General features: G+C 35.8%; 1 protein-coding gene across 5 annotated transcripts in view; it reads left to right on the top strand.

Annotated features, from left to right (window-relative positions):
* The window catches only part of LRBA (LPS responsive beige-like anchor protein), a 756962-nt gene that overhangs the window by 101960 nt on the left and 633078 nt on the right, over positions 1-21924 (top strand). For all 5 annotated transcript variants that reach the window (XM_027513423.1, XM_027513426.1, XM_027513425.1 and 2 more), the window contains exons 9-14: positions 534-680; positions 12720-12917; positions 13112-13245; positions 14960-15068; positions 15359-15511; positions 19974-20142. In XM_027513423.1, coding sequence (XP_027369224.1) covers positions 534-680; positions 12720-12917; positions 13112-13245; positions 14960-15068; positions 15359-15511; positions 19974-20142 — 910 coding nt within the window. The remainder of the gene's footprint in view (positions 1-533; positions 681-12719; positions 12918-13111; positions 13246-14959; positions 15069-15358; positions 15512-19973; positions 20143-21924) is intronic.

Raw genomic sequence — 21924 nt, 5'->3', positions numbered from 1 at the left:
CACATCCCTTTTGCGAGATTGCATCTACTCCCATGACTTAACCTATTATTTGTATCTTAATATCTACAGAAACCATCTTTACAGTCTTAGCTTCTAACCATAGAGAACCCTGTTGGTAGTTCCTTCTTCACCCGTATCACTTTATGAAAAGACACATTCATTACATGGCTTGAAGTTGACTCATGATTTTGCTCGTTGCTCCAAAGCCTGCTCTTCTGTCTCCTTCTTTGGTTGCCCAAGTATGGACCTACAGAGTCCATAATGATTTTTCTGACTCCATTTCCTACGTCCATTTTGTCATCAAGTTCTGTTTATTGTACTTTGGAGAACTTGCATGTTTTTCTGTGATGTCTTTCCTGATCTCTATACCAAATGGGAGTGAATGAAGTGAAATGCTAATTGAAATTTTACTCTAATCAGATTATGTTTTAGAAAGGACAAAATATTTATACCAATATAGGTTGTTATTAATTCTGGAGGAGACTTTTTTTTTTGTTTTTTTCTCTAATAAAATTTTCTGTTTTCTTTCACAGACCTTTGACAAGTGTTTCCTGGGCTCATCAGAAACAGCAGATGCTAACAGAGTATTCTGTGGTCAGATGACTGCAGTTTACCTTTTCAGTGAAGCTCTTAATGCCGCTCAGATTTTTGCTATTTATCAGTTGGGCCTGGGATATAAGGTACTTTACTTGATGTTCACTGCTTAATCAGTGTTAGTTGAGCTTGATTTATAGATGGGTGATGCATGTGGCAGCTTATAACTACGGTTAACAAACTGCATGTGAGACTAACCAAGGGCCTTAAGGAAATCTCAGGAGTCCAAAGCACATTTTAAAGTTTTACGGGAAGCATAGTATACTTGCTATATATGGGGCACTGTGCAAACTACTAGCTCAGTTTCAACTTATGCTGCATTTCTTTTGTTGTTGCCTTATTTTTGAATAGCTAAATTTTTAATAGTTGCTGTGATAAAAAGCAAGGCCAAATTTGCCTGTTACTTCAGGTATCTCTTGACTTCCTACTTTTGCATTCCAGTCTTCTATGATGAAAAGGACATCTTCTCTGGGTGTTAGTTCTAGAAGGTCTTGTAGGTCTTGTAGAACTGTTCAACTTCAGCTTCTTCAGCATTACTGGTTGGGGCATAGACTTGGATTACTGTGATAATGAATGGCTTGCTTTGGAAATGAACAGAGATCATTGTCATTTTTGAGATTGCACCGAAGTACTGCATTTTGAACTCTTGTTGACTGTGAGGGCTACTTCATTTCTCCTAAGGGATTTTTGCCCACAGTAGTAGATATAACGGTCATCTGAATTAAATTTGCCTACTCCCGTCCATTTTAGTTCACTGATTCCTAAAATGTCAATGTTCACTCTTGCCATCTCCTGTTTGACCACTTCCAATTTCCCTTGATTCATGGACCTAATATTCCAGGTTCCTATGCAATACTGCTTTTTACAGTATCAGATTTTACTTCCATCACCAGTCACATCCACAACTGGGCATTGTTTTCGCTTTGGCTCCATCCCTTCATTTTTTCTGGAGTTATTTCTCCACTCTTCTTCAGCAGCATATTGGGTGCCAACAGACCTGGGGAGTTCATCTTTCAGTGTCATATCTTTTTGCCTTTCATACAGTTCCTGGCGTTCTCAAGGCAAGAACACTGAAGTGGTTTGCCATTCCCTTCTCCAGTGGACCATGTTTGTCCGGTCTATGATTTAGTGTTTCACTACTTTTTTCTGCTATTTGTTTATTGGCTGTTTTTTTTTTTTTTTTTTTTTTAATGTTCTTTCCATTTTTATATATTTTGCTTTTTTTTCCCCCCCCAATGAGTGGCTTTGTGAGTAAATTTTTTTTTAATCAAAAACAAATCCCTTTATGTCTTTCCATCTTCTTATAAGGGTAGATATCAGTGACATGTTGGTCTTTTTCTTTCCCCATCTTGGATATACTTAAATTGCTCTGCAGAGTAGGAAGGGAAGAGAGTGAAAGATAAAAGATATCATGAGGGGAATAAAGAGAAGAGGAGAGAAACCTAGAAGAGACAGGTCTGGGAGGTCAACCCATGTTGTAGGATGCATTAATATTTCATTCCTTTTTCCCGTAAGTAATATTGTGTGGGTATATCACATTTTGTGTATCCATTTGCCAGTCGATGGACATTGGGCTGCGTCCATCTTTTGATTGTTATGAATAATGCTGCAATGAACCCTTCTGTATGAGCTTTTATGTGCACACGTGTTTTTATTTTTCTTGGGTTTGGACCTAGAGTGAAATTGGTAGTGATATGGTAACTCTACATTTAACTGTTTGAGAAACTTTTAGATTGCTTTCCAACATGGCCACATAATTTTACATTCTCTCAGCTATGTATGAGGATTTTGATATCTTCATATTCTCTCCAATAACTGTTATTATCTGACTTTTATAGCCATTTTAGTGAGTTTGAAATGCTATCCCATTGTGGTTTGGTTTTGATTTGCCTTTTCCTCATGACTAATGATGTTGAATGTATTTTTTGTGTGCTTATATGCTATTATATGTCGTATTTTGAGAAATGTTTATTCACATCCTTTGCCCTTTTAAAAACTGAGCTGCCTTTTTATTTGTCAAGTTTTAAGAGGTTTTTAAAAAAACATTTAATTGTGATAAAATACACATAAAACTTACCACTTGAACGGTCTTAGGCAGTAGTGTTAAGTATTTTTACATTGTGCAACCTAGCTGCAGAACTCTTCAGTCTGTAAACTGAAACTCTGTACTCGTTGGACAAGAATCCACAATCCTCTTTTCCTTAATCTCAGTTTTAAGAGTTTTAAAAATATATTCTAGAAACAAATACATTGTCAGATTAGCGACTTGCAAATATCGTTTCCCATTCTGTGGCTTGTCTTGCCACTTCCCCGTTGTTTTCCTCTGAAGCACAATTTCACTTTGATGAAGTCCACTGTGTCTGTATTTTGTCTTATTATTTGTGCTTTGGTGTCATATCTGAAAACCTATTTCCTAATTCAAGTTCATGAAGATTTACTCTTAAGTTTTCATATAAAAGTATTATATTTTTAGCTCTTACATTTAAATTTTTGATTCATTTTGAGTTAATTTTTGTATTTGGAGCAACTTCATTCCTTTGCATTTGCATTTCTAGATGTCTCAGCATCATTTGCTGAAAAGAATACTCTTTCCTTATTGTATTTCTTGATAGCTTCATCAAAAATCAGTTGATCATAAATGTAAGTATTTGTGGACTCTTAATTCTGTTTCATCGAACTATATTTATTCTTAGGGCAGTAGCACAGTCTTGAATTCCGTGGTTTTATAATACATTTTTAGAATTAGGAAGTGTGAGTTCTCCAATTTTGCTCCTGTTCAAGATTGTTTTGGCTGTTTTCGGTATCTTATATTTCTGTATGAATTTAAGATACACTTGTCAGTTTGTACAAAATTGTAGCTGGGATTTTGATAGATACTGCATCAGATCTACAGATCAGTTTGAAAAGGTTTGTCATCTTAAGGATATTAAGTCTTCCAATCCATGAATATGGGATTTTATTCCATTGATGTAGGTCTTTTTCAGTTTCTTTTTGTAGTTTTCTGTGAAGATGTCTTGTGTATATTTTGTTACATTCATTACTGAGTATTTTCTTTTTTTATGTGCTATATCAAATGGAGTTATTTCTTCATTTCGTTTTCAGATTGTTGCTTGTGTATGGTAACTAAATAGATTTTCATATATTTATCTTCTATAGGACAGCCTCCCTGTAGTAGTTTATTAGCTCTGATTTTGTGTGTGTGTGTTTATATTTCTTGTCATTTTCTATGTATTAATATAAGATTATATAAATATGATTTTGAAGCACAATTTACTTCTAATTTTTCATATAAAAGTATTACATTTTTAGCAAATTGAACTTCATCTAAGTGAATTTGTGCTTCATTTTATATATATATATAATCATGTGTTTGTAAACTGCCATCATTTTAGTTTTTTCTTTATAATCTGGACATCTTTTCTTTCTTTTCTTTGCTTAATGGCCCTGGCTAGAACCTCAGTACAGAATCTTGAGGAAATTATACCCAATAAGATAAACCAGTCACAGAAGGACAAATACTATATGATTTCATTATATGAGATAAAAACTAACTCATAGAAGCAAAGAGTAGAATGGTGGTTACCAAGGGCTGGGGAAAGGAAAAAAAAGGAACTGCTTATCAGTGTTCTAAAATTTTAATTATGCAAGATGAGTAAGTTCTAGAGATCTGCTGTACAACATTGTGTTTATAGATAACAATACCATATTGCCCACTTAATATCTGTTAAGAAGGTAGATCTCCTTTTCAGTATCCTCAATAAAATTAAAAAAGAACAATAAGTGGTGAAAGCAGACATCTTTTTTTTTTTTAACTGATCTTAGGGGAGAAAGCAATCAGTCTTTCATTATCAATTATGTTAGCTGTCAGTTTTTTGTAGATGGTCTTTGTTTCTTTAAGAAAGTTAAATCATGAAGAGTTTTATCATGAAGAGCTGTTGGATTTTGTTAAATGCTCTTTATGCTTTTATTGAGATGATCATGTTATTTTTGTCCTTTATTTTATTTATTTATTTATTTTAATGGCTTAAAATAACAGATTTATTACCTTATAGCTCTGGAGATCAAAAGTCTGAAAATGGGTCTCATGAGGCTAACGCCAAGATGTCAGTAGGACGTCATTCCTTGTGGAGCCTCTGGGGACAGTCTGTTCCTTGCCTTTTCTAGCTTCTAGACACCATCCACATTTCTTGGCGTGTGTTCCTTTGCAGCAGTGGCATCACTGCAGCCTCTGCTTTTGTCATACCTCCTTCTTTGACTCTGACCCTCACGCCTCCTTCTCATAAGGATCCTTGTAGAGACTTCTCTGATGGTCCAGTGGCCAAGACTCCATGCTCCCAATGCAGGGGGCCTGGGTGTTCAATCTCTGGTCGGGGAACTAGATCCTACATGCCACAACTAAGAGTTTACATGCTAAACCTAAAGATCTTGCATGCCACAGTGAAGGTTGAGGACCCTGCATGCTTCAACTATGACTCAGAGCAGCCAAATAAATATATAAATATTAGGAAAAAAAGGAAAAAAGTATTCTTTTTAAAAAAGGACTCTTGTAATTGCATTAAGCCCACCAGATGTGTTAGTATTACTTGCTTAGTCATGTCCGACTCTTTGAGACCCCATGGACTGTAGCCTGCCAGTCTCCTCTGTCCATGGAATTCTCCAGGCAAGAATACTGGAGTAGATAGCCATTCCCTTCTCCAGGGGATCTTCCCGACCCAGGGATTGAGCCCAGGTCTCCCTCATTGAAGGCGGATTCTTCACCGCCTGAACCACCATTCACATATTCCAGGGATTAGGACATGGACATCTTTGGTGAGACTGGGGGAAGACGTTATTCTACCTATAGGCCTATGACCCTCATGATTTTAGTGTAACAGGGAAGGATTGGAGATAAATGGTGCTTGGAACCTTAATCTCTTTATTTTTATGAATATAGTTCATTGCAATGCTTGTTCAAAGTTTAAACAAGCCTTGCATCTCTGGGAAAATCCTACTTGGTTATAGTTTATTTTCTCATTCAGGATACCAAGGCTCAGAAAAGAACCTTAAGTGGTAAATGTATAGAAATAACTACTTATTTTAAATAACCTATGCCAGATTCTTATTGAGTTATATCCTATGTTAACAGCTTATTTGTTTCCTTATTGGTATGATCAGATACTGTTAAAACTCTACTTAAAGATTATATAAAGTGAGAAATTGATGATCACAGAATTACTCTTTGCTTTACTTATTTTATATTTTATGTGGAATTTATAGAATAAAATGTTTGTTTAGGTGTTTATTTTCAAAACTTGTATCTGCTATCTCCTTCTTGCAAAACTCAGACTTAAATTGAAGAAAATAGGGAAAACCACTAGACCATTCAGGTATGACCTAAGTCAAATCCCTTACGATTATACAGTGGAAGTGACAAGTAGATTCAAGGGATTAGATCTGACAGACAGAGTGCCTGAAGAACTATGGACCGAGGTTCGTGCTGTTATACAGGAGGGGGTGATCAAAACCATCCTCAAGAAGAAGAAATGCAAAAAGGCAAAATGGTTGTCTGAGGAGGCTTTACAAATAGCTGAGAAAAGAAGAGAAGCAAAAGGCAAAGGAGAAGAGGAAAGATACACCCATCTGAATACAGAGTTCCAAAGAATGGCAAGGAGAGATAAGCCTTCCTAAGTGATCAGTGCAAAGAAATCAAGGAAAACAATAGAATGGGAAAGAGTGGAGATCTCTTCAAGAAAATTAGAGATACCAAGGGAACATTTCATGCAAAGATGGGTACAACAAAGGACAGAAACGGTATAGACCTAACAGAAGCAGAGATATTAAGAAGAGGTGGCAAGAATACACAGAACTAACTATACAAAAAAGATCTGAATGACTCAGATAGCCATGATGGTGTGATCACTCACCTAAAGCCAGACATCCTGGAATGTGAAGTCAAGTGGGCCTTAGGGAGCATCACTGTGAACAAAGCTAATGGAGATGATGGAATTCCTGTTGAGCTATTTCAAATCCTGAAAGATGATGCTGTTAAAGTGCTGCATTCAATATGCCAGCACTCAGTATGCCAGTCAAATTTGGAAAAGTCAGCAGTGGCCACAGAACTGGAAAAGGTCAGTTTTCATTCCAATGCCAAAGAAAGGCAATGTCAAAGAATGTTCTAACTACTGCACAGTTGTACTCATCTCACATGCTAGCAAAGTAATGTTCAAAATCTTCCAAGCCAGGCTTCAACAGTACGTAAACCTAGAACTTCCACACGTTCAAGCTGGATTTAGAAAAAGCAGAGGAACCAGAGACAAAATTGTGAGCATCTGTTGGATCATTGAAAAAGCATGAGAGTTCCAGAAAAACATCTTCTTCTGCTTTATTGACTACCCCAAGGCCTTTGACTGTGTGCATCACAACAAACTATGGAAAATTCTGAAAGAGATGGGAATACCAGACCACCTGACCTGCCTCCTGAGAAATCTGTATGCAGGTCAAGAAGCAACAGTTTGAATAGGACATGGAACAACAGACTAGTTCCAGTTTGGGAAAGGAGTACATCAAGGCTGTATATTGTCACCCTGCTTATTAAACTTATATGCAGAGAACATCATGTGAAATGCTGGGCTGGATGAAGCACAAGCTGGAATCAAGGTTGCCAGGAGAAATATCAATAACCTCAGATATGCAGATGACACCACCCTTATGGCAGAAAGTGAAGAGGAACTGAGTAGCCTCTTGATTAATGTGAAAGAGGAAAGTGAAAAAAATGGCTTAAAGGTCAACATTCAGAAAACTAAGATCATGGCATCCGGTCCCATCACTTCATGGCAAACAGATGGGGAAACAGTGGCATATACTAGTTTTTTTGGTCTCCAAAATCACTGCAGATGGTGACTGCAGCCATGAAATTAAAAGACGCTTGCTCCTTTGAAGAAAAGATATAACAAATCTAGACAGCATATTAAAAAGCAGAGATATTACTTTGCCAACAAAGATCTGTCTAGTCAAGGCTATGGTTTTTCCAGTAGTCATGTATGGATGTATAAATAAAGAAAGCTGAGCACCAAAGAATCGATGCTTTTGAACTGTGTTGTTGTTGAAGACTCTTGAGAGTCCCTTGGACTGCAAGGAGATCCAACCAGTCAATCCAAAAGGAAATCAGTCCTGAATATTCATTAGAAGGACTGATGCTGAAGCTGAAGCTCTAGTAATTTGGCCACCCGATGGGAAGAACTGAGTCATTAGAAAAGAAGACCCTGATGCTGGGAAAGATTGAAGGAAGGAGAAGGGGATGACAGAGGATGAGATGGTTGGATGGCATCACTGACTCAAGGGACATGAATTTGGTCCAAGTTCTTGGAACTGGTGAGGGGCCTGAGACCCTGGCCTGCTACAGTCCATGGGGTCGCAAAGAGTAGGACACGATGCAGCGACTGAACTGAACTTACTTATTACTGTTGAAATCTATTTTTTGTGTAACCATGTTTTAGACATTTCTCAAAACTTGTTTAAAGTAGCAGAGATACAGAAAAATGTTTAAAAGATTGCAGTTAAATATGTTATAGATGGAAAATGTTGGTTCCCAAGGAAAAAGAGATGGAGTGCTTTTTTTTGTATATTCTTACTGTTTGGTGAAGCACCATATTGCTTTAAGTCCTTTGAAAGGGCATTGTTTTTATTTTAATTAATCAAATAGTATTTACTTATGCATATTATTTCCATATAGTTAACAGCTATTCCTGACATATGTCAAACAATTACTTTTGTTTAGATTTAGTTTAGTTTAGGTTTGTTAGTAGGAATCATTTACTCCCAAATTTCACATAAAATATCAAGTAAAATGTTTGTTTAGTTGTTTATTTTCAAGGCTTCTGACTGCTTATGTTAACACACTATACTTTGAACAGGATCAAAGAGTAAATTACTGTTTTTAATTGGACTTTTTTTCTGCTCCGTACTATGTTGCAAATTAATTTTGTAAACTCAAAGGAATCAGTTAATTATTTAGATTGTGTCAGTGTTTGTTTTTAGAAAATTGATCCTTAATTTCCCAAACCATTTTTCTTTTGGATTTTGATGTGCGATGAAAAGTGAATTTTATCTGATAATTGGCAGTGACCAGCTCAGTGGTTGGATTGAGAAGAAACTGCATAGTATTTCCCAAAGTTAAACTTGCAACAAAAAAAGGTCATGGTCATTGTTGGATAGTCTGCTGCCTCTCTGATCCGCTGCAGCTTTCTGAATCCTGCTGGAACCATTACATCTGAGAAGTATGCTCAGCATGTCAATGAGATGCACCGAAAATGTCAGCACTTACAGTCAGCATTGGTCAACAGAATGGGCACAGTTCTTTTCCATGACAACGCCCAACTGCATGTTGTACACCCAGCACTTCAAACATTGAACAAATTGGGCTACAAAGTTTTGGCTCATCTGCCGTGTTCAGCTGACCTCTTGCCAACCAGCAGGAGGCAGAAAATGCTTTCCAAGAGTTCATCGGATTCCAAAGCATGGATTTTTATGCTACAGGAATAAACATATTTCTTGTTGGAAAATTGTTGATTGTAGTTGTTCCTATTTTGATTCATAAAGATGTATTTGAGCCTAGGATAGGGCTTCCTGGTGGCTCAGACAGTCAAGAATGTGCCTGCAATGCAGGGTACCCAGGTTTGATCCCTGACTTGGGAAGATCCTCTGGAAAAGGAAATGCCTACCCACTCCATTATTTTTGCCTGGAGAATTTTGTGGACAGAGGAGCCCATGGGGTTGCAAAGAACTGGACACGACTGTGCAAGTAACACTTGATCCTAGTAATGATCATTTAAAATTCATGGTCTGAAACTGCAATTACTTTTTTTTATCAACCTAATAGTTGTTCCCTAGAAACATACAACCTACCAAGACTGAAGAAATAGAAATTTGAATAGATTATAACTAGTAAGGAAATTGGTAGTAATCAAAAACCTCTGAATAAAGAAAAGCACAGGACTAACTGGCTTCACTGGAGAATTCTATCAAACATTAAAGAAGACATAACACCAATTCTCCTCAACTCTTCCAGAAAATAAAAAGAGGAGGAAATACTTCCAAACTCATTTTTAGAGTCCAGCATTGCCCTGAAACCACCAAAAAAAAACACTGCAGGAAAGCTACATATTAATAGCCATATCCTTATTTAATATTAATTCAGAAATCCTCAACCACATTAAAAGGATCATATCCTATGACCAGTGGGGATTTATTCCTGGAATGTAAGTCTGGTTCAGCATGTGAGAATAAATCAGTGCCGTACACCACATTAACAGAGTCAGGGACAAAAGCTACATAATCATCTCAATAGATGGCAGAGAAGGCATTTGAGAAGATTCAATGCTGTTTCATGATAAAAACACTCAACAAATTACAAGTAAAAGGAAAGTGAAAAGTGAAAGTGAAGTCGCTCAGTCGTGTCCGACTCTTTGCGACCCCATGGACTGTAGCATACCAGGCTCCTCTGTCTATGGGATTTTCCAGGCAAAGCTACTGGAGTGGGTTGCCATTTACTTCTCCAGAGGATCTTCCCGACGCAGGGATCAAACCTGGGTCTCCCACATTGCAGGCAGACGCTTTACTGAATGAGCCACCAGGGAAGCCTCACAAGTAAAAGGAAACTCCTCAAAATGATAAGGCCATATATGAAAAGCCCACAGCTGACATTATATACAACAAAAATTAGTTGCATTTCTATACACTAATAATGAGCAATCCCAAAAGACAAGAAGACAGTAATGCCATTTATAATAGCATAAAATAGAATACTTGGGAATAAACTTAACCAACAGGATATAAGACTTGTACAGTGAAAAGTGTAAAACATAGCTGAAAGTATTAAGACATGAATTAAATGACAAGACACCTTGTGTTCATGGATTGAAAGACTTAATATTGTTAAAGATGCATACTGCCCAAAGTGATCTACAGATTTAGCCCAATTCCTATTGAAATCCAGATGGCATTTTTTTGCAGAAATCTCAAGAGTTACCAAATAGCTAAAGCAATCTTACAAAAGAATAAGTTATTTAAAGAGTTCTTACAATTCAGGATTTCAAAACATAATATAAAGGTACAGTAATCAAAACATTTTGATACTTGCATAAAGAGAGGTACATAGACAAATGGAACAGAACAGAGTCCAGAAATGAATTTCATTTATGGTAAAATGATTATCTATAAGGATACAAAACCCTGAAATGGAGAAAGATTAATCTCAAACACTTCTTTTTTTAAACATACGGTGTTTTAAAAAGTAGTGGGATCCCTACCTTCCATGTATTAAAATTAACTAAAAATAAATTGGTGGTGGTTTAGTCGCTAAAGTCTGACTCTTGCAACCCCATGGTCTATAGCCTGCCAGGCTTCTCTGTCCATAGGATTAATAGATTAAAGGTAAACATAAGACCTAACCTATAAAACTCCTGCATGAAAACAACACAGAGCTTCATGACATCGAGTTTGGCAATAATTTTTTGTATATAGCACCAAAAAAAATAAAATGAAATAGACAAGAAAGACAAAAATAGACAACCGTGTCTTACAATCTTTTGTGCATTGAAATTTTTTGTGCGTCAAGAAGCAGTGTGAAAAGGCAACCCACAGAATGGAAGAAAATATTCCAAACCATACATCTGGTAAAGGGTTAATAATATCCACAATATTTGATGAACTCCCACAACTTAACAATAGCAACAAACTCAACTCATTTAAAGTGGGCGAATGACTCAAATAGACATTTTTTTCCAAAGAAAATATATAAATGGGCAGCAGGCATATGAAAAGAAGCTCAAAATCACTAATCATCAGAGAAATATAAATTAGAACCATAATAGACAATCACCGTATGCCCATTAGGATAAGAATTGTTAAACAAATATAAGTGTGGAGAAATTGGTTTCCTTACGCACTACTGATGGGAATGTAAAATAGTGCAACCTCTGTGGAAAGCTATATGGTGATTCTTCAAGAAATTAAAAACAGTTAATTACCACATGATTGAGCAATCATTTAAAAATTTTTATTCATTTATTTATTTTTGACTGTGCTGGGTCTTCACTAGCTGTGGAGTGCTGGGCTTACGCTCTGGTTGCAGTGTGCTGACTTCTCTTGTTTGCAAAGCGTGGGCTCTAGGGTGAGCAGGCTTCCGTAGTTGTGGTTCCTGGGCTCTATGGCACAGGCTCGGTAGTTGTGGCAAATGGGCTCATTAGTTGCTCTGTAGCGTGTGGGATCCAAACCCTAGTCTTCTGCACTGGCAGGCAGATTCTTTACCATTGAGCCACCAGGGGAGACCCTGACTGAGCAATCTTCTGTAAATGTATATGAGATAATTAAAGGGATATGAAAGAGCTGTTTGCACACCCATGTTCATTGCAGCATTATTTACACAATAGGTAAGAGGTTGTAGCAACCTAACTGTCTGTGGATGAATGAATAAAGAAAATATATATATTTACAATGGAATATTATTCAACTTTAAACAGAAAAAAAAAAATCTGACACATGCCACAACATAGGTGAATCTTAAGGATGTTATGCCATTCACAAAAAGACAAATACTCTGTGACTTCCCTTGTTTGAGTTATGTAAAGTAATCAAGCTCATGGAACCAGAAAGTAGAATATGATTGCTAGGAGATTGGGAGTGGGATGCAGGCAGTGGAAGTGAGTTGCTGTTCAATGGGAATTTCAATTTAGCAAGATGTAAAAGTTCTAAAGATGTGTTATACAATAGTGTACTGTAGTTAACAACACTGTACTATACACTTGAAAAATATTTAAGATGGTAAATTTTATTTTAAATGTTCCTTTTAACAAAATTAAAGAAGAGAATCAAAAAAGACAAAAATAGGAAAAAACAAAACATGCTTTGTAGGACATTAAATTTTTCATTTTTTTAAAATGAAAAGTTTTAATGTCAGGTTGATTTCCATTATACCTTTAAAATGAATTCAGACTACTTTAGAAGTAATAAAACATGCAGGGCTTCTCTTAATTGATATTGTTAAGAAAATGGTCGATATTCTCCTTGAATTGTTTATTTATGATGCTTTATAGTTAGATTTTCTTTTTGTGGCATAGTATCTTAACTGTTCTACTTTTTATTCTTAGGGTACATTTAAATTCAAAGCAGAAAGTGACCTGTTCCTTGCTGAGCATCACAAGCTTTTATTGTATGATGGCAAACTCTCTAGTGCCATTGCGTTCACGTACAATCCACGCGCCACAGATGCCCAACTCTGTCTCGAATCATCCCCTAAGGACAACCCTTCGATTTTCGTTCATTCACCGCACGCACTCATGCTCCAGGTACTAGGAATGATATTTAACAATATTTCTAATGGTAAATTTTGATGTATTATTGAGGTGTATTTGGTAGCTTCTATTACAGATACATGAACTGTAACATTTTATTGTTCCTGTTATGTTTTATTTTTAATAAAATGTATTTAGTTTTTGGAAAAGAATCATTGGAATCTTTACTGTGTCTTCTGTTTTACAAGGACGTGAAGGCGGTTTTAACACATTCTATCCAAAGTGCCATGCATTCAGTTGGAGGAGTACAAGTACTGTTCCCACTTTTTGCACAGTTGGATTATAAGCAATATTTATCTGATGAGATTGACTCGACTATATGGTGAGTCCTTTTGTTTTTTCTTTCACTGATGTGAATTATTCTCATCACTGAGCTGCACAATGTTTTTTTTCAATCTTGTAAATTTGTTGTAGGATTAATAAAGAACATAAAGAAATTTGTGAGTTATAATTGTTACTACAAATTCAATTCTAATAATATTTAAATTCTTTATCACTAGGAAATAGGGAGCTCTTCAAAAATAATGTTTTGAATAAAGTTAGGCATGGTAATAATACCAGAAATGTATGTATTTTTGCCTAAAATAAAAATATTTAAAATGGTTATTTGGCAGTAATTTCTTATGGTAAGTTTTCCTTATTTAATTATTGTTGCAGGTAACATATTGAATTTAATTATTGTTGCAGGTAACATATTGAAATGTAAAATTTTTGATTATGTTACATAATAATAAGTGATTTATTTTTTTCAAAACTAAATTGCTTATTTGGCACCTTTGTCTCCTCTCTTTTAGTGTTGAGTGTAAAAAAGGGAAGAGACATGAATTCTAGGACAAGTTATTAAAATGTCAGAGAGGATGTAGAAATGAATTTTTTATGGCTATGTATCCTAGTGAAACTATTTATAATAAAATAATTATGTTTAATTATTGAGTGATTTTAATGTTTTTTGTATTCTCCCTTTTTGAAATTCTCTAATTTCTACTTTTATATGCAACTTGAAGTCTACTACCAATGTATATGTTTAGTGTTTTAATAAATTTTCCAGATTATTTTTAGGCAAGAAAATGAGTTATTTTTAAAAGGAATTATGTATCAAAGCTAGTATTTATTGGCTACATTTAAAATAATTAAAATTATCCTTGACCTATTGCTCCTTCATAAAATTTTTTTGCATCCTAGTCTGAAACCTTTGTAACAGCTCAGTTATTTATTTTTTGATTTTTTTTTTTAACTTTTCAACTTTATTAGAATTGCTGACAGTTGAAAAATAGAAGTACTTTTGTGAAGGAGGTTGGCTGTGCTCCCTTTCCTAGTGGGAATCTCTCAGAACTTTTGAGAGGGACAAAACAGCTGACCTTTATTCTATTCCATGCTGAGTATATAAAAGTTATGAGGTTGGAAGCATGACTGTAGTCTTACTACTTTAGATTTTTCTGTTCGGATAATGAGGAAAATACTTAAATTATTATTTGAATACTTCAGTTTGCTTACATCTTTATTTATCTTCCCCTTTACGTACTCTATCCTCTGTTCAAATGAAGCCAGTTTGAGGATTTCTGTCCTAGTCTGCTTGCTCCGTATTTTTTCCATCTGTTTGGCCTCTAACTCTCTAACTTATCTAAGTTACATCCAACTTATCTAAGTTACATCCAACTTATCTAAGTTACATCCATTTCTTAGGGCAAAGTAATAAACTTCTGTTAGCCATCTTACTACTTGTTTTTGGACATTGCTGGGTTTTCTCTATTTTGTGCATGTTTGTCATATTGTTTCAAAAGTAATTCATTTAATAATATATTTGTGATAAAGAATATGAACTAAATATTTGAGTAATAAATCCTAATCTTACATTACAATTTTAGTCCTGAAATAATATTGGAGGTAGTTTTAGTAAAGCATCAGTTTCCTTGGAATAGAAACTTTTTATTAAGGGTAATTGAAAGGCTGTATCTATCTAACCACCTCTCCCCCATTTTTTTTTTAAGACAATATGGTTTTTCAAACTGTTGTTGTTTTTTTTCCCCTTATTCCAGTTCAACTTTGCTGGCTTTTATCATGGAGTTGTTGAAGAACTCAATTGCTATGCAGGAGCAGATGCTTGCCTGCAAGGGCTTCTTGGTCATAGGATATAGTCTTGAAAAGGTAAAGTATGAAATGCTTTACATTTTTTATTCTTAATTTGTAGTCCATGAAACTTGGTCTCCTAAGAAGCTGAGAAATTCTGTTTGCAAGTGTGTCTTTGGTTAATGTAAAGTTACCTAAATTAAAACAACCTGTTGCTGTTCTACCTTGCCCGCACTGTTTTATTGAATCTCAAAGTATCTTTAACTTTGAGCATGGTTTGTGGACCAACTTTTTCTGGTATTGACAACGTTTAACTTACTTCCCTTGCTTTGTGTTGCTAGTGACCTTTGAAATATCTTCCTCTGCAGTCTTCCAAATCCCATGTCAGCAGAGCAGTACTTGAACTTTGCCTTGTATTTTCAAAATACCTGAGTAACCTGCCGAACGGGATGCCCTTACTCAAGCAATTGTGTGATCACATTCTTCTTAACCCAGCTCTATGGATTCATACCCCAGCCAAGGTAATTCATACATTGATTGTGTGCTAGTATGTTCACTACATTTTTGTACTTGAGAAGAGTGATAATGAAGAGGATTTTCTTTTATCCTTTTACATGCTGTTGTGTAAGCTTTCAGTGGAATGCATTTTTTGACTAAATGTACTTTTATTTTTAATTAATAATTGAGGATAATTGCTTTACAGTGTTGTGTTGGTTTCTGCCGTACAACAACGTAAATCGGCCATACATACATATATATCCAGGGCTTTCCTGGTGGGTCAGTGGTGAAGAACCTGCCTGCCAGTGCAGGAGACATGGGTTCAATCCCTGAGTCTAAAGATCCCCTGGAGACGGAAATGGCAACCCTCTCCAGTAATCTTACCTGGAAAATCCCATGGACAAAGAACCTGGCAGGCTAAATACTCCATGGGCTCACAAAACAGTTGGATAGGACTTAGCAACTAAAGCACAAAAATACATGTGTCCCCTCCCTCTTGAACCTCCCTCCCACCTGACTAAATGTACTTTTGCAAGACAGTATTTCCTCCCTCCCTCCATCTGTCCCTCCTTTCCTAAAGCAGTAATAGCATTTTTTGAAATACAGAAATAGTATATATTTTCTTTGTTAAATAAAATGTTATTTGGGAGAGATTTTGATTTACATTTCCTTAACCATAGTTGGATTGCATATATATCTATGCGTCCTTATGTATGTATGAATGTATATACATACATATAAATTATACTCATTGTGCTCCCTTTCTCTGTGTTATACATACATATTCCTTCCACTAAAATCATGAGCTACTGAGTTTAATTCTTACAGGAACAGCTGAAATGTCACCCTTTCTTGAAGGCTTCCATGATGTGCTGGTCTCATTTAATTATTTTAATTTCACATTAATTAAAATTATTAAACAATTATATTTTATACAGTAGTTTAGTACTATAACATCAAACCGATTGCATTAAGTAAACAAGTGAATTTGTGATAAAATATGTAAATAAAACTTTTCATAAACCCTAAAGTTCTATTAAGTTATCCTAAACATTGGATTTCCTCTCTTCCCCTCTCCTTTCTGGTTCACTTGCAAGTGTTTATCATTGTTCAGGTTGGAATAACACGTACTTACTTTAGTTGTCAGAAAAAAATGTCTGCAGACTTTTTTGCTCTTCTGGAGTCATAGTATCTTATTTTCAGCTGCTCTTTTCAGATGTTAAGGAGAAAAACAGCTGCTGACTCTGATTGCCATTTGGAAATAATCAAAGGAGGCAGCTGGAGGTTGTAGCTTTTTATCTCTGGGTTCAAATTTGACCTCTTTCTCTTCTATGACCCTCAGTCTTATTTCTTTTCAAGGATTGTTTCAAGTTACTTCTTAAACTTTTTACTAAACACTTCTTTGTCTTAACTAAGCAGCACATTTGTAAGCCTTTGGGCCTCTTTTGATGTGGTCAAAAAACCTCCTCTTATTAGATACTTAGTTGTAGGGGAATATTTTAAAAATTTCATTATATCATTTCCTTACGTCCGTAGTATTATTGCACTGTATTTCTTACCTTTTCCTTGTTAATAATTTTCTTTAATTTCCTTTTTAGAATTTGCAGTTGATTTGTTAATATTAAACTTCAGTTTTGTTTCAGCCTTATGCTTTGTGTATCCTTGAGGGGTTATATCTAATTTTATCATAAAGGTAGTTATAACAAAAAGCAGATATAAAGTTTGTTTGACCTAAAGGTCATACAATTTGGGGGAGAAAGGAGCTCTTTAACAAAAAGAATGCAACATGTAAAATTAGGTTTAGGATTTTGCAAGGAACATGTATAGGTGAGTGGGCATAAAGTTTAAGCTTCATTAGCTTCATGGTAAATTCACCTCTGGTTACCAAAGTTGAGGGTATGGTCGTATGAATCAATCTTTGCTTTTGGAACAGGCTGCTCCTAGTCATTTATAATACGCATTTAAGTTTGATTTGCTCAGAGACAGTCTTTTAAATGACCTAACACGAGAGATGAGTTTTCTTGTAGACAATAGTCTTTCATTTGTTGAGTGGCCGGCCTTATGGATACAGTGGTGAATAAGACAGGTCTGATTCCTGCTCTCATACACAGAATTTAGGTGTGATGGGAAAGACATTTTCATGTATTTGTGTGGCTATTAGATTATATAGAGTGAAGAATTATTCAAAATCAGAATATGCATGATCCTGAGGTCACTGTTCTTATTTACCTCACTATGTTGCTGTTCAATCCTATTAATTTGTCTTTATCTGCAGTATCATTCTCAGGAAACTGACTTTCTCCAGTTTTCCATATCTTGGTTTTTCACTTTTGTTAGAATTCGTTCATGCTTTCAACATATCACAGTCACTCTCATCAGAACATTTCTTAGCCCCCAAATTTGTAAAGGTTTCTCTTTGTTTTCAGAATAAAACATTAAGTCTTCATGCCAGTTCTTTCTAGGCTTTCTATATGAAAAATCAGTTATCCTCAATGGGTAAGTGGGTACCAAAAGTTATCCTAGAGCAGTGGTTCTTAATCTTGGCTGTCTATAGAATTAGTTGGTAAGGGTTTTTTTTTTTTTTTTTTTTTAAATGAAAAGAGAATCTCACTCCCTCTTCCCTAGATTCTGATTTAATTGGTCTGGGACAAGACCCAGACAGGTATTTTAAAAAATGTTTTCCAGGTATTTTAATGCAGGCAAGATTGAGGATGGTTGTTACAGATCTAGGGAAGCTTTTTGTGTTATCTACAATATTCTCTATTTGAAATTTCCTCTTATTGTTAGAACTATTCATCTTCAAAGCCTACCTTAATATCTACTCTAGTAGTGAAACTTTTCTTGACTCTTTTAGCTTATCCTAAAATAATTTCTCTGGCCTCTGAATTAATAGTATTTCATAGCTCTATTGCACTCGTTTTGCAGTTAATTACATATTGCCACATGAGCTTTCTTATGTTTCAGTAGGGGTATTTATTACCTTTGGTTTTTCACTTAAAATTGTGTGTATGTTTAATCTTCTCCATTAGATTTTTAGCTACTGAGGGACAGTGTCTGCACCATTGTATATTCAGTAATACAGTGCTACAAATACAGGTGAAGGTAAATATTTTCTGATTGAAATATCACACTTAAGAATTTGAATCATGTCATAGAAAGTTCTGTATATCCTCAATAACAACTAAGCTGGGGCTGTCTATTTGAACAGCAGTAGCAACATCAAAATGATGTTATCTTTCAGCAACTCTGTGGATTATAGCATGTTTATGATTTTCTAAACCACAGTTGGGTTTCTCTCGTGGTTCAGCAGTAAAGAGTCTACTTCTCAATGCAGGAGATGTGGGTTCTATCCCTGGGTCAGGAAGATCCCCAGGAGGAGAAAATGGCAACCCACTCCAGTATTTGCCAGGGAAAGCCCATGGACAGAGGAGCCTGGCAGGTTACAGTCCATGGGTTGGCAAAGACTCAAACATGACTTAGCTACTAAACAACAACAGCAAACTACAGCCATCTTTCAGACTTCGATTTTAAGGGGCTCAGAGTCTGCTGTTCTGGACCTTGTACTGTTACTCATTGACTCCCTTATTCATTTAGGCTTGTTTGTTTATAGGGCATCTGGAATATAGGCACCTAATTTTTATCTTTCAGGCTTAAAAAGGAAAATGCCCTCAGCATCTGGGAATGTCCATTATGTTTAAACATAAATACTCATTGTAAATGATCAGGAGTAGTTTCAGTTTTGGTCAAATTTCATGCCTTCCTTAATATTTTTTAGTTAATAAAGTATATCCACTAGTAATGCAGTGAAAAATTCTTGATTTTGATATGAAAGTAGGACAAAAGTGGTTTTTATTTTGTGCCAAGATTATAATTACAATCTTTGTAGTAATGAGCTGCTATAACAAAATTCTTTTTTTCTAATAAATATTTCTTAAGATAGGCTTTACATATTTTTGTATGATTTTCTTTTTTTGATCTGTTTTTTAGTTATTCCTGCTGTTTTTTTTTAATTTCTTATGAGTTATTCCAGCTACTAGTTTTCTCCAGAACAAAGACAATTTCTAGCTTTTGAGAACAATTATGCAAAGTATAAATAGTAGGTTTATTATAAAGAAGTGTGTAAGTTCATGAATAATTGCTGATTGCTAAACAGGAATCAGTTTTCTCAGCACTGTAGGAACAGTGCTGCAAAAGCGCGGTGTATGTGGGATGTTTACTTCATAGTATGTGGGGGTGTTCACTTCATAGCGCCGCTGTAACAGGAGCGTTGGCCTGCTTTTGTTTTGTAAGGAGCGTGTGTGCTTCTGGGTATGTGTCCGTGGCTATATGTTGTCTGTTAACATGGAGGTTACTATCAAGCTAATTAAGCAGCTTGCTTTTTAGAACGAGTGTGGTCCGAATAGAGCAACCTGAGAGTATTACTGGAAAGAACGGTAAAATGCTGGTCTGTTTCTTTGATTTGAGCTCTTCATTTTGATCCTCTAGGTGCAGTTGACACTCTATACTTACCTGTCCACGGAATTCATTGGTACAGTCAACATATATAATGCCATTCGGAGAGTTGGCACAGTGCTTCTCATAATGCATACACTGAAGTACTACTACTGGGCAGTGAACCCTCAAGATCGGAGTGGGATTACCCCAAAAGGATTAGGTATTTCATCTCTATCTGTATATTATGTTACATATATATGCAAATTCAGGATTTTCTCTTCCCTCCTTCTTTCCCTCCCTCTTTCTTGCATTTCTTTTTTTCCTAAAACAATGCATTATTCTGAAAGTTTTTCTAAATCTTTTCATGGCAAAATTTCATTTTAATCTTGCTGATAATTTTAATAGTTTGTCCTAAATTGTGGTTGACAGAGATTAACAGCTTACTATTTTTATAGAAGAATGCTACTTTTGCTAGTATGAGTTCTTTGGGGATCAAATATGACTAGGATGATTTCTAAGGCATTGAGAATGAGAGAAAATTCTATATTAGCAACTAGTATTGATGTTGAGTTCAGTTATTCCATTGAAAGTCATTGACAGCAGTGTTTTTTGAGAGAATGGAGATTTTTTTGTAGGAGTAGGGAGTATCTGCTTCTAATAACTAATTTAAGGAAACTACAGAATTTCAGTAATTATTTTCCTGTATAATTGGAACTAACTTATTGGAAGACTAATATTCATTATTATGTCAATAGTTCATAGAAGGGGTCAAAATAAAAATTTTGACAAATAGTGGCTTGTTTAAAGTATTGCCAAACCTGCTTAAAACTGGTTTGCATTATTGCTCATTGTTGTTCAGTCGCTAAGTTGCGTCCTATTCTTTGTGACCCCATGGACTGCAGCATGCCAGGACTCGGAAGTCTTTCACTATCTCCTGGAGTTTGCTCAGACTCACGTCCATTGAGTCGATGATGCCATCCAACCATCTCATCCTCTTTTGCCCCCTTCTCCTGCCCTCAATCTTTGCTAGCATCATGGTCTTTTCCAGTCAGTTGGCTCTTCACATAAGGTGGCCAAAGTATTGGAGCTTCAGGTTCAATATCAGTCTTTCCAATGAATATTCAAGACTGATTTCCTTTAGGATTGACTGGTTTGATCTCCTTGCTGTCTAAGGGAATCTCAAGAGTCTTCTCCAGTACCACAGTTTGAAAGCATCACTTCTTCGGTTCTCTGCCTTCTTTATGGTCTGACTCTCACATCTGTATGTGGCTACTGGGAAAACTGTAGCTTTGACCATATGGACCTTTGTCAACAAAGTGATGTCTTTGGTTTTTAATACACTGTCTAGGTTTTTCATAGCTTTTCTTCCAAGGAACATCTGCCTTTTAATTTTATGGCTGCAGTCGCCATCCATAGTGATTTTAGAGTGGTATCATCTGCATATCTGAGATTGTTGGTATTTCTCTCAGCAATCTTGATTCCACCTTGTGATTCCTTCAGTCTAGCATGTTGCTTGATGTACTCTGCATGTAAGTTAAATAAGCAGGGTGACCATACACAGCCTTGTTGTACTCCTTCCCCAGTTTTGAACCTGTCAGTTGCTCCATGTCTGTTCTGTTATTTCTTGGCCTGCTTACAGGCTTCTCAGGAGATAGGTAAGGGTGGTATGGTATTCTTGTCTCTTTAAGAATTTTTCACAGATTGTTGGGATCCACGCAGCCAAAGGCTTTAGGGTAATCAGTGAAGCAGAAGTAGATGTTTTTCTAGAATTCCCTTGTTTTCTCTGTAGTCCAACATGTGTTGGCAATTTGATCTCTGGTTCCTCTGCCTTTTCTAAATTCAGCTTTAGGGCTTATTTTTGCTGACTATTAGAGTGTCTCCATCTTCATCTGGGAAGAATATAATCAGTCTGTTGTTGGTATTGATCATATGGTGACATCTATGTGTAGAGTCGTCTCATGTGTAGTTGGAAGAGGGTGTTTGCTATCACCAGTGTGTTCTC

The sequence above is a fragment of the Bos indicus x Bos taurus genome, chromosome 17, assembly GCF_003369695.1.
Source record: "Bos indicus x Bos taurus breed Angus x Brahman F1 hybrid chromosome 17, Bos_hybrid_MaternalHap_v2.0, whole genome shotgun sequence".
Classification (NCBI taxonomy): domain Eukaryota; kingdom Metazoa; phylum Chordata; class Mammalia; order Artiodactyla; family Bovidae; genus Bos; species Bos indicus x Bos taurus.
Note: the sequence above shows the minus strand (reverse complement) of the source record. Positions and strands in the feature narration are given on the sequence as shown.